General features: G+C 41.8%; 1 protein-coding gene across 1 annotated transcript; it reads left to right on the top strand.

The window, feature by feature from the left end:
* Positions 1–103: 103 nt before the first annotated feature.
* On the top strand, positions 104–6,223 carry LOC129742327 (uncharacterized). The gene has a single exon (XM_055734218.1). The coding sequence runs from the start codon at positions 104–106 to the stop codon at positions 6,221–6,223; it is 6,120 nt and encodes a 2,039-aa protein (XP_055590193.1).
* Positions 6,224–12,523: the final 6,300 nt, after the last annotated feature.

The following is a 12,523-nucleotide window of genomic DNA, read 5'->3' as shown; positions in this document are numbered from 1 at the left end:
TTACAGCTTAAAGCTGTCTGTAAAGCTGCTAAAAAGATCGGCGTTAGATTACTCCTCCGCAACCCGGAACAAACTTTAAGATAATTCGTTCTTCTGCCACGACATGGCAACCGCGGGAAACGACGCGCCAACGCCAGTTACCATCCCGGAAGAGGAATTTAACTGTGTCGCCTGCGACCGACCGGATTCCGTTGCTAATCTAGTGCAGTGTGACGTGTGCGATGATTGGTGGCACCAGACTTGTGCGGGAGTCACAGGGTCAATAGAAAATCGCCCTTGGACCTGTCGAAAGTGTCTTCCAGCTATTAGCGTTCGGAGTGGTGCAACATCATCGGGTACGCGCTCAAAAAGAATTCAACTGCAACTGCAACATCTAGCTGAGAATCGAGAACTTGAGCAGAGAGCGCTAGATATCCGTCTAGAAGCTATTCAGGCCGAAAAGAATCTAGTTGACACACGATATAAACTCCTACAATCTACGATCAGTGAAGAAGACGAATCAAGTGTCCGAAGTCGATTGAGCCGCCGAATCAGTCGTCAAATTACCGCGGAATGGCTGGATCAAATCTCATCAACTGAAAACTCGCCCGACGGTCCAATCCTTCCCAGCCCCGAAATTGCTTCCGTCTTTCAAGGATTGTCATCAACTGAAGTACCAAGGAAAGAATTCAACTGGAAAGGGAAGCTAACTCCACGGAATAGTTTTGACACTAACAAGCCGAAGGATTGTGCCGAAAAGATTTCAACCCCCAATCTGGAGAATGTTCTACAATCGAACCCAGCGCCAAAGCAACAGCCAGCACCAGTAGGTGGTGCCATCAAGAAGCAGAAACCCGTTGCCGCAGAAAGCGACGCCCAGCAGCGCTCAACCAGGATTCCGGAAGCAGAAGAATGTGGATCGTCGAATTCAAAACCGGACGTAGAAGTCTTGTGTCAGCTACTCACAGAATGTTTGGCTCTAAACCAACGTCCGAAACAAGATCATGTTTTGGAATCAGCCCGTCAAAACTCGCCTACTCCCATTCCCACCACGACAACCGACAACCCGGAGAATCCAGCAAATCGTGAGAATAAACCCCACCCGTCCAGTTTGGTGGGTGCATTTTTGCCACTTCTACCCCCTCTCCCCGAGAAAACAGGTAAGACCACTCCTAATAAATGCTTGCCAGCTGAACAACTCTATGAGCCCCACGAGTCACTGATTAAACAGCTGGGGAGTTGCCCAAATGAATACATTAATTTTGCTCAAGTTATGGCAGATTATACGCCCACACCATCGCAGTTAGCTGCCCGCCAGGTCATGGCTCGAGACCTCCCTACCTTTACTGGGAACCCAGCTGACTGGCCTGTTTTCATCAGCACTTTTACTACTACTACGCTAGCATGCGGGTACAATCAAGCTGAAAATTTACTACGCCTCCAGCGTTGTCTGAAAGGCGATGCTCTGGAATCTGTTCGCAGTCGCATTCTTATCCCTAATTCAGTGCCAGGAATTATCGACACCCTCCGCAGCCATTACGGTCGACCTGAGCAATTAATCAAGGTCCTTTTGAACAAAATTAAAACTATTCCCGCCCCAAAAGCCGAAAAGCTGGAAACCTTAATTGATTACGGCTTGGCCGTCCAAAGCTTCTGCGACACTTTAGAAGCTGCCAATCAAACTGCCCATTTTTTCAACCCATCCTTGCTCGCCGAACTTGTTGATCGTTTGCCCATTTCATATCAGATGCAGTGGGCATGTTATAGTGAAATGATTGGTGAAGTAAACCTTAAACAGTTTGGAGAGTTCATGTCCGCCCTCATGAAATCAGCCAGACTTGTAACATCTTACGTCGGAACTTCGAATAGAACTGAAGAACGCGGCAAACCGAAACGGGGAGTGCTCCATGCACATGCAGATTATACAGGAGATGAAACGAGAGAACGTACGTGTATTGTATGCGGTCATAACCATCGTCTGAATGAGTGTGAGCAATTCAAATCCCTCAACGTCGATGAACGCTGGCAGGTCGTGGAAAGAGAGGGACTTTGCCGGAACTGTCTCAACTTTCATGGACATCGTTCCTGCCGTGTTAGTGGAAAGTGTAACGTGAATGGTTGTCATGTTCGCCACCACCCTCTCCTTCACTTCGTCCGTTCTCAGCAGGCCCAGCCTAGTTCCAGATTCCCTACAAATCAACGGTCGAAACCAACTGTTCGTGGTCCGCCTGTCTATGAAAACCATGTTCACCGTAGTGTTTCGCAGCTTTGTCTTTTCCGGATTGTACCAATAGTTGTTCATGGAAGTGGGAATCGAAAAATTCAAACTTTTGCCTTTCTTGACGAGGGATCTTCACTTACGCTTGTGGAAGAAGCGTTGGTCGGTGAGCTTGGCCTGCAGGGTGAGCGTCAGACGCTCTGTCTACGATGGACAGGCAACGTAATGCGTACGGAACGGGATTCAAAGGTGGTGGAACTTAGTGTTTCTGGTATTGATCGACCGAGATTCAAACTGCGAGATACTCGAACAGTGAAAGCACTATCGCTTCCCCATCAATCCATGAATTATCGAGCTCTTTCTAGTTCATTCTCTCATCTACGGGGTCTTCCCATTACCAGTTACCAGGAAGCGGTTCCACGAGTTCTTATAGGTTTGAACAACTTACGCTTAACAGTTCCGCTCTCTATTAAAGAAGGTCGACCGCAAGAACCAGTAGCTACTAAAACGAGGCTCGGGTGGTGTATTTATGGAGGAACCACAGAAGACCGATCGAAACTGTCCGTGAATATTCACAGCAACGATTGTTCATGCGACAACACTCTGCACACTGCAGTGCGGGACTATTTCGCCTTAGAGGACGTAGGAGTAGCGGGCCGAATAGTTTTGGAATCCAAGAGTGACAAGCGAGCCAAACAGATTTTAGAAGAAACGACAATCCGGAAAGGTGACCGGTTCGAAACAGGCCTTCTTTGGAGATTTGATCACTTCGAATTCCCTGACAGTCGCCCAATGGCATTGAAGCGCCATGAATGTCTCGAGCGTAAGCTCAAGCGAAACCCGGAGATGCTGGAATGTGTTACGAAACAGATTGAAGAATATCAGGTAAAAGGATACGCTCGCCGCGCTACTGAGACAGAATTGCAGAAAGAGGATTGTCGAAAAGTATGGTACCTTCCACTGGGAGTAGTGGTGAACCCAAAGAAACCAAACAAAGTCCGCATGATTTGGGATGCAGCTGCAACTGTAAATGGAGTCTCCTTGAATGCTATGCTACTCAAAGGTCCTGATCAACTTGCTAAGCTACCATGGGTCCTTTTCCGGTTCCGACAAATCTCAGTGGCTGTGTCTGGTGACATTGCGGAGATGTTCCACCAAATCCGTATTCGCCCAGAGGACCAACACGCTCAGAGGTTCCTATGGAGGACAGACCCCTTCAAAGAACCGGAAGTTTTTGTTATGCAAGTGGCCACTTTCGGTGCAACGTGTTCCCCAGCTTCAGCGCTATTCGTAAAACGAAAAAATGCCCTAGATTATGAGAATGTTTACCCCCGGGCTGTAGAAGAGATATTCGATTGTCATTATATGGACGACTACCTCAGCAGCTTTGGAACGGAGAGAGAAACTGAAGAAATCGCCAAAGAAGTGAAAACCGTACATGCTCAAGGAGGCTTCAATATTCGAGGATGGAGATCTAACAGTTCGAAGGTGCTAGAAGGTCTGGGAGAACCAATATCTGCCGATCCAAGATCCCTGAATCTTGAACATACGAACATCGAAAGAGTTTTGGGAATGCATTGGCTGCCTAAAGATGATTTCCTGGCATTTTCAACAAGTTTTCAACCACAATTGTGTGATCTCATAGCAAGCAAACAACGTCCTACGAAGCGCCAAGTACTCAGAATCCTGATGAGCGTCTTTGATCCGCTGGGCTTGTTAGCGGCCTTCGTAATCCAAGGAAAGGTTCTGCTGCAAGACATTTGGCGTGCAGGCACGCAGTGGGATGAGGAAATAAGCGATCGAACTAACGAGAAGTGGGTAAAATGGATCGAGCAATTCCCGATGGTAGCCGATGTTCGTGTTCCAAGGTGCTACTTCCCAAGCGCCAATAAGTCTTCCTATCGTCAGCTAGAACTCCACATATTTGCCGACGCCAGCGAAGACGCGTATGCAGCGGTGGCCTATTTTAGAATCCCTATTTCGGCAGACGGTTTCCGGTGTGCCCTCGTTGCAGCCAAGACCAAAGTGGCTCCTTTACGCCACTGGTCTATTCCCCGGCTGGAGTTGCAATCTGCGGTTTTGGCAGCACGCTTGGAAACTTTTATCAAGGAAGGACACAAGGTGAACGTAACACGAACAATATTCTGGTCAGACTCAAGCACTGTTTTGGCGTGGATCCGGTCAGACCATCGACGCTACTCGCAATTTGTAGCTTGCCGGGTATCGGAGATCTTGTCGACGACTTCCATTGCTGATTGGCGATGGGTACCTACAAAACAAAACGTTGCGGACATGGCTACAAAGCAGGGACAAGGAGATCAATTGAATACGGATAGTTTCTGGTTCAAAGGACCAGGATTTCTACTGCAGAGAGAAGAGAATTGGCCGCAGCCGAGATCCATTCAACCGACCGAGGAAGAACAAAAACATTGCTTAATCCACGAATCTGTAGCCATCCCAGAATCAATAATTGATTCATCCAAGTTTTCCAAATGGGAACGAATGCTGAGGACGATGGCCTACGTTTTTCGATACGTCGACCTCTGTGAGAAGCGTCAACCTCGGTGGAAAGGAGCTCGTCTCAATCAAGCTGAACTACAATCCAGCTTGAAAAGAGTTCGTCTCAATCAAACTGAATTACAGAAAGCAGAAAACTACCTGTTCCGGACAGCTCAATGGTCGGGCTTCCTAGAAGAAATGTCTACGCTCAGTTATCACCGTCAGAAGTCGAGTTCGACCCACATTCCAATGGAGAAAGGAAGCAAACTGTACAAGCTTTGTCCTTACATGGATGAGCGCAGCGTCATGCGAGTAGATGGACGAATCGGTGCTGCCGCTAACGTAGGAGACAACGTCAAATTTCCCGTTATACTACCCAAGACGCATCGAGTAACAGTACTGCTAATCGACTTCTACCATCGTAAATTCAAACATGCTAATTTCGAGACAGTCGTTAACGAGCTTCGCCAGATTGTTTACATTCCTCAAGTTCGCTCTCGCGTCAAGCAGGTGATAAAATGCTGCCAATACTGTAGAGTGTATAAATCCCGACCACAGGTCCCTAGGATGGCCCCCTTACCAGCAGCAAGATTGGCCTCGTACACACGGCCGTTTACCTACGTTGGGCTTGATCTCTTTGGCCCAATTTTCGTCAAAGTCGGAAGGAGTTCAGCGAAAAGGTGGATCGCACTCTTTACGTGCCTGACATTGCGCGCCGTTCACGTTGAAGTGGTGTTCAGCCTGAGCACGGAGTCCTGCATCATGGCAATTCGTCGTTTCATCGATCGGCGTGGATCCCCACTGGAGTTTTATTCCGACAACGGTACCAACTTTAGAGGGGCGGACAACGTGCTGCAGGAACAGGTGCGAAATATTCAAGAGGGACTCAGTTCAACATTCACTAATACGACTACCAAATGGATATTCATTCCTCCCGGTACCCCCCATATGGGAGGCGCCTGGGAAAGAATGGTGCGTTCCGTAAAAACGGCCATGGAAAGCAGCATCAGTGCAAATCGGAAATTAAACGACGAAGGTTTGTGGACACTTGTGATTGAGGCTGAAAGCATCGTCAATTCTAGACCTCTGACATACCTACCTTTGGAAGCTGAAGAAAATGAGGCGATCACTCCTAACCATCTGCTGCTGGGAAGCTCCAACGGTGTGAAGCAGCCATCAATTGAACCGATTGGAGAAGCGTTTGCGTTGAAGAACGCTTGGAACCAGATTCAGCATCAAGCGGATATGTTTTGGCGTCGATGGGTTAGAGAGTACATGCCGGAGCTTACACGTCGCTCTAAATGGCTTGGTGAAACGCGACCGGTTGGCGTTGGAGATCTCGTTATCATTGTAGATGAGGCACGAAGAAACGGCTGGGTGCGAGGCAGGGTTAACGAGGTCATTCCTGGGCAAGACGGGCGAATTAGAAAGGCGATCATTCAAACTCAAAAGGGGCTCACAAGGCAGTCGGTCTCAAAACTTGCATTACTAGACGTCGCAGTAGGAGGTAACCCAGGATCATTCTGACCTGTGTTACGGGGGAGGGGATGTTGGCAACTGGGTGCACTGGTCCAGCTCAAGCGTCGCGCCATTATACGTCGGCGCCTTCAACTGCAGTTCAGCGGCGAGCTGGTTGACGTAGCTTGATCAACGACGGATGACAGGACCACATCCGGTTAAAAGTTTGCAGAATCCAGACTGTTTCCCCATGCTAGATTATTAGTTATTTACCCTACCTAAAAATTGTAATATTAGCCTATTAATTTGATACCTACCTAGTGAACTACTTAAAACTATAGTGCTATAAAGTTCTGTTGTAGACAGTGCCGTTTAAAATACTGCCTTTCGCGTAATTCAGGTTTGCCAAATCCACGTCACATGCAAAGACGCATGCTCAATCATTTCCTTTCCGTCCACAGCAATTGGCCTGTCCTTTTACGCGAGTTCCAGTTGACGGAACTATTAGTAGTGCTAGGCTATACCATAGTATACAGTGCCGCTTAAAATATCGCCTTTGAGGCACTCAGGTTTGAAGAAATCCACGTCGCATGCAAAGACGGGTGTTGAGCTATTTCTTTTCTGTTCCCAGCATTTGGCAAATCCAATTAAGCGCGTTACGGTTGTCGGCATTATCAGAAGAGCAAGGAATTCATTAGTGGACAGTGCCGCCTAAAATATCGCCTTTGAGGCAATCAGGTTTGCTAAAGCAACGTCGCATGCAAAGACGGATGCGCTCAAACTTTCCTTTTCCGTTCACAGCATTTGGCAAGTCCCATTCAAAGAGTTCAGGTTGTCGGAATTATAACAATAAGAATTGCACCGAATTATGTAAGTCACAATTTATATTATATTATATCCCTAAACTAATTTTTTGAATAAAATTACAGCTTAAAGCTGTCTGTAAAGCTGCTAAAAAGATCGGCGTTAGATTACTCCTCCGCAACCCGGAACACAGAAAAATCAACAAAACATTAGTGAACCTGTATATAAGAGAAGTGACATCTGAAACACAAAATTCCAATCGAGCAAAAGAACTGTCAAAATCGATTCCAATCGATCCGAGCATTTTGTCGCAGAGCTTTTACCTTTCTTATTGAAAACTCAACCAAGGAAGGTATTGTGATTGTTGTTATAGTTCAAACAGACAATTTTTTTGCTGGTCATATGAATTTATGATTAGGTGCAATTTTTTTAATGCTTTGGTGAATCATGTTTCTAGTTAGAAAGTAAACTGATTATTAACGAAATTCAAGTCATTCATACCGTTTATCGCGATCCTTCGGTCATCGAGTTCAATGTTATTGAAAAATAAGGAAAAATTGCAAAGATATATATGCTTGAAAAAAAAGTAATAAGGCAAACTTACGATCACTGATTACAAAAAAAACTTCTACGTACAACACATTGATGTAAACAATAGTCTCTATGAAAATACAGTATTTAGAGGCTTCAGAGCCACTAATAAGAAGATAAAGCTAGAGAAAATGAAGGAAATCAGAAAAAAAATAATCAAAGTTTTTGAACGAGACCATTTAAGTCTGGCTGATTTTTTTCATGTTTTTCTTGGATATTCTAACAAGTTCTAAAAGCTAAGTTCCGAACTCAAGATTTGGAACTTTTTGAGAATTTCCCCAGTGTCAGTTTTTTGGACCTTCTATGAAAAAAATAAAACGAGCAGATCAGCTTTCCACGTCACCCGTCTTTGACTTTGAAACTGGGCAACCTATACTGAACTAACTTTTCAACCGTGTTTTTTTAACTAGAGCTGGCTAGAAAGGTTTAAGAAATTAAAGGGCAGTCACTAAAAGGATAGGGCCTGAGTTCCGTTCAAATACATATATATTTGTCCCCATTGTTTATAAACATTTACATATACGCATTTACAAAATGCGATCGTGAAATATTTTACTTATGATCTTACGATCATGACCAAAAGAAATGACAGTCGAGTTGTTGAAAACATTTCAATATATGTAAGAATTTCGAAATTATCGAAGTTTATCGGTGAGTGTTAATAATAATCAAGCAAAAGCTACTCCTCGAGTAGCTCGAAACGTATAGCCCAACAAACATTTTTTGCTGAACAACCGCTGAAACATTGTTTAGTTCTAATTTTAAATCAGCTATCTTGCTGAAAGAAGGCAACCCAAATTCAGAGAGAAGCTGCTGTTCAGCCCTTAAACATCGAGATCTGGAGAAATTAATTAAAATGACGTGAAACCACATGAAACGTCAATTGACGGAGCAACAAAAAAAAAAAACGAAAAAAATGTTGACCGATGTATGCCCGATGTTTGCCAGCAACTTTTCCCCTCCCGTGTTATTTTTTCTTCATTTGAACTTGTCTCGAACTTTGAACCTACGACTTGTTGGTCTCATGCCGCAGAAGGCAGAACCAACCATGCAGTCTGCGAAGGAACAGAAAAGTGTCGCTCTTAAGCGACCAAAATATTTCTCAACTAAGGTCAATTTCATATGAAGAAATTGAAATTGCTACGAGAATAAAATGTAAATTTCCCGGCAAGGGCATTTTATCATGCAAAATAAGAAATTTCGAATCATTAGACGATTCAAAAGATAATTATTTTGATTTGTCATGAATAGCAAAAAGTTTGATATTGCTGAAAGACGCTTTCGAAGCTACCTTTGTACAGCTGACGGCTGTCAAATTTGAAGGTGTCAAAAATGGTTGGACAAAGGCTAAACGAGTTATTCTTCAGCCAATTTTTCCCTACTTTCTATTGGCTGAAATAAAACTTCTTTATACGCTGAAACTGCGCTGAAATATTTCTTTCTTCAGCCAGAAAGCTGAAACAGCAATCAGCACCTCAAAACAGCATACGATCAGAAAATTGGCGTTTTTAATCAGCAAAAATGTTTGTTGGGAGATGACTAGTAAATTTTGTTTGATTTATTATTAAAACTCACCGGAAAACGTCGCTAATTTCGAAGTACAAACAATAGCGGTGATAAAACCAAATCTCCAATTAATATAAGTATGTCCGCTTACGTGTATGACTATCTCTCATAGTGCATTACCATAGTTGCCATAGTTACCACATGAATAGTTTTATTTTCATAATAAACAAGAATGAGCGCCAAGGATAGTGATACATGAAAAGTTAGGCTGGCAGATTTTATAAGGTTTTAATTCATATTGATATTGATTTTTTTTTTCAACAAAGTAAAAATAATTATCTGATCGAGCGATTCTATGTGCATGAGGCATTATCCGGACAAATCAGAGCAAAATTTATCCATTATTCGAACAAAATCAGGAAAAGATAGGAGAAACTTGAACCTTTATTTTTTCGTCGAAGCACATCAAATTGTGTTCAATGCTTTAAAAAATTCGTATTCATTTTGATGACAATAATTATGAAAATCAGAATATGAAATTAAAACAAATTATTGCTGAATTTGATTTTTTTTTGGTAAATTCAGCAATTACATTCGGACAAAAAACGGATAATTTTAATAAAATCCGGGAATTCGGGCTAATACGGACTCGCCTCGATGTTTTCCTTGAATATTTGGGCACGCCCGGATAAAACCGGGAAATCTGGAATGCTTATCTGTACATTCTAAAAACCGTTGATGTTAATGAAATTATGAAATTGAAGAAAAAATGGCTAAATTGAAAATTATTATCATTGCTATGAAGGTTAAGGCAAAATTGGACATATGTTAAAAAAAACATTGGATTTGATATAGCTTAATTTCAATAAAGCTGAATGTCAGTTTGAACATCTTTTTTGGTTTTTATATTATTAAAAATAATCTTTTCATTCCATTAAAGTAATTCAAATGTTTGTTTATTCAAAAGCTGAGGAATGAAAATGTTTTGGCCAGTCATTTGATCATTATACTAGCATTCAATTTACAGTTCAATTAACCTGAATCTAAATGATTTCATGTCACCCTTACCTGATTTCGCTTCAGTACTGCCATCTGATAAAAATAAAAAGGTTTTAAATAAATACGACAGATGGCAGATTTGTATTTCTCTAGCGGAAAACTACGCAGGAGGTGCTTGAAGTGATTCATTCAAATTTCCAAAAAATAAACTGGATTAATGGTAACGTGAGGTAAGATTATTTAAAGATTAGGTGGGACAGTTATGAAAAAACCATTCGTTTGATCGAAATTCTTCCTATGAAGGAAATGATGCTAATCTTAATAAATGTACGAAATTGGAAAAAAATAATTTAATGATCAAATGTTTTTTTTTGGCTGATTTTTCACTTTTCGGTTTTCAAATTTGTTACTGAATAAATACATAAAATATATTTTTACTAACCGAATCTATAGTTTGTTTCCGAACTTGGTGAAAATTTAAATTTAATAATTTAATTTAATAATTTCTCGTGATATCTGATGGCTGGTGCCGATTGTTATTAAATGATCAATCGGCCAAGCCCTTTTTATTTCGGTTCAATTGATTGAGTGTATTTCGCATACTATTTTGGCAACTTTCCATAGAAAACAAAAGCAACGAAACATCGACGTTCGAAGTTGGTCATATGTTACTATGCGTCAAATTGGTCCTGTTTAAACTGATGCATAGAAGAATACCTATGCCAATTGAAACAAAAAAGAAAAACAATCAATGAGTAACGCTGAATAAGCTGTTGGCAACAATTAAACAAAGATGGTTTATACAATCCACGCAAAGACACTCTGGAGCCACCCGAGGTTATTTTTTTACATTATCCCAAACTGGCTAATTTTCTCTAATTAGTTGTTAAGGTTTCATCAAAGTTCAAATCTTTAGTCCTAAATTTAATCTCATGGCTAGTACATACAAAAGACACAGAGAATTTTAATTGTTCATTTACGTCATGACATTATTTTTTGTTCAAGTGATAAATCTTCACTTAAACAAACCGGGTTCCACGGTCGATAAGTAGCGTGATAAAAGGTTCAGCTCGAAGATGGTGCTGTTATCCTAATTTAGGGATTGCCAAGTCGCGACACAAAGCCGCAAAGCTTCAAACGCATGCGTCCTGTAATAGAACGCTGGGCCCTCGTCGTTGAGCCAATTGCCACCCAATTACAATATTCTTCAGCCGGTCGTCGGTGGTTTATTCGGGGAAAACTTCTGCAAATCCCGTTGAATTATTATGTGCGAACAAAGCGCACGAAATAGAGAAAACAAAAGGCTGGCTAGCACGAACTCGTCATATTGATTTAGAGCAGTTTTGCGCGAAAGAAGACGCCGCTCCTTTTTGATTTATTTTTGCGGAAACGAGATTGAGCTATTCTATAATTTTATTTTTAAAACAACGTCTGCGAGGTCGGTCAAAACTCACGTGGCAATCGTACGACCCATCCCTAATAATCGGATAATCAGCTGAACAGTATATGATATGCATTTGTTGCTCGAGGAATTTGCGATTGAGACACAATTGTGCTGACTGCAGACGATTGTGGCTGCAGTACGCCATTTTGTAATTTGTAAAACCGATTGGCGTAGATTTGCGGAAAGCTGCGGTATAGTTCGATGAACTACGCGTGCAATCACATTTATTGGCCGGTATCCAGATGCAACTACATTTATTGCAAAGTTGGGGACATCCCTATAGTGAAACGGCAATTTAAGTTCAACTTACTTTCGCGACAATTCATGACGTCCGAGTCATCGGAATGATGATTAATGGTGTTAATAACCTTTGGAATAAATTTCATAACAATTATTAGTTGGCTAAGATCAGTGGACAGCTCCGGCTTCCGTCGTGTGAGAGCGATGTTTTGAGTAGGTTTATTAGATTTTTGATCCCGTTCGTTATGTTCAATGTGTTAATATGTCAGTGGAGCATTCGATCATTATAGTTCGTAAAGAGAGATTTCAAAAGTTACAATCGTTTTTAAGAACCCATTATGTTTCTGTGCGAGGGCTGCCAAAACGTATAGAATTTCATGAACATTTATTTCGGCTTTTTATGTCAAATTAAAAAGTACGCTGCGGAACAGCTATTTGTAGTTCAAAATAGCTAAAGTCATAATTTACACTCAGTTTTTATTGCGAGGGATCTTGTTTCTTAATGTGATTCATAATTTGGACATAAGCACATGAGAAAAAATGATTAAAAATATTCAACTAACCCGGATGTTAGCGTGACAATAATCAGCTTTACTAAAGATCATTAAAAGGAAATTGACACATTCTGGAGAAGAAAAAAAAACAAAACTCTGAGATGAAAAATGGATTCAAGTATTATGAAAATGTTAAATTGGATCATGTTTTACATATTTACATATGGTTTACATACCCGACAAGAAATCCGGTGGTGGCGTTTTAATTGCAATTTCTTCGGATTATGAATC

This window comes from Uranotaenia lowii, chromosome 2, assembly GCF_029784155.1.
Source record: "Uranotaenia lowii strain MFRU-FL chromosome 2, ASM2978415v1, whole genome shotgun sequence".
NCBI lineage: Eukaryota > Metazoa > Arthropoda > Insecta > Diptera > Culicidae > Uranotaenia > Uranotaenia lowii.
Note: the sequence above shows the minus strand (reverse complement) of the source record. Positions and strands in the feature narration are given on the sequence as shown.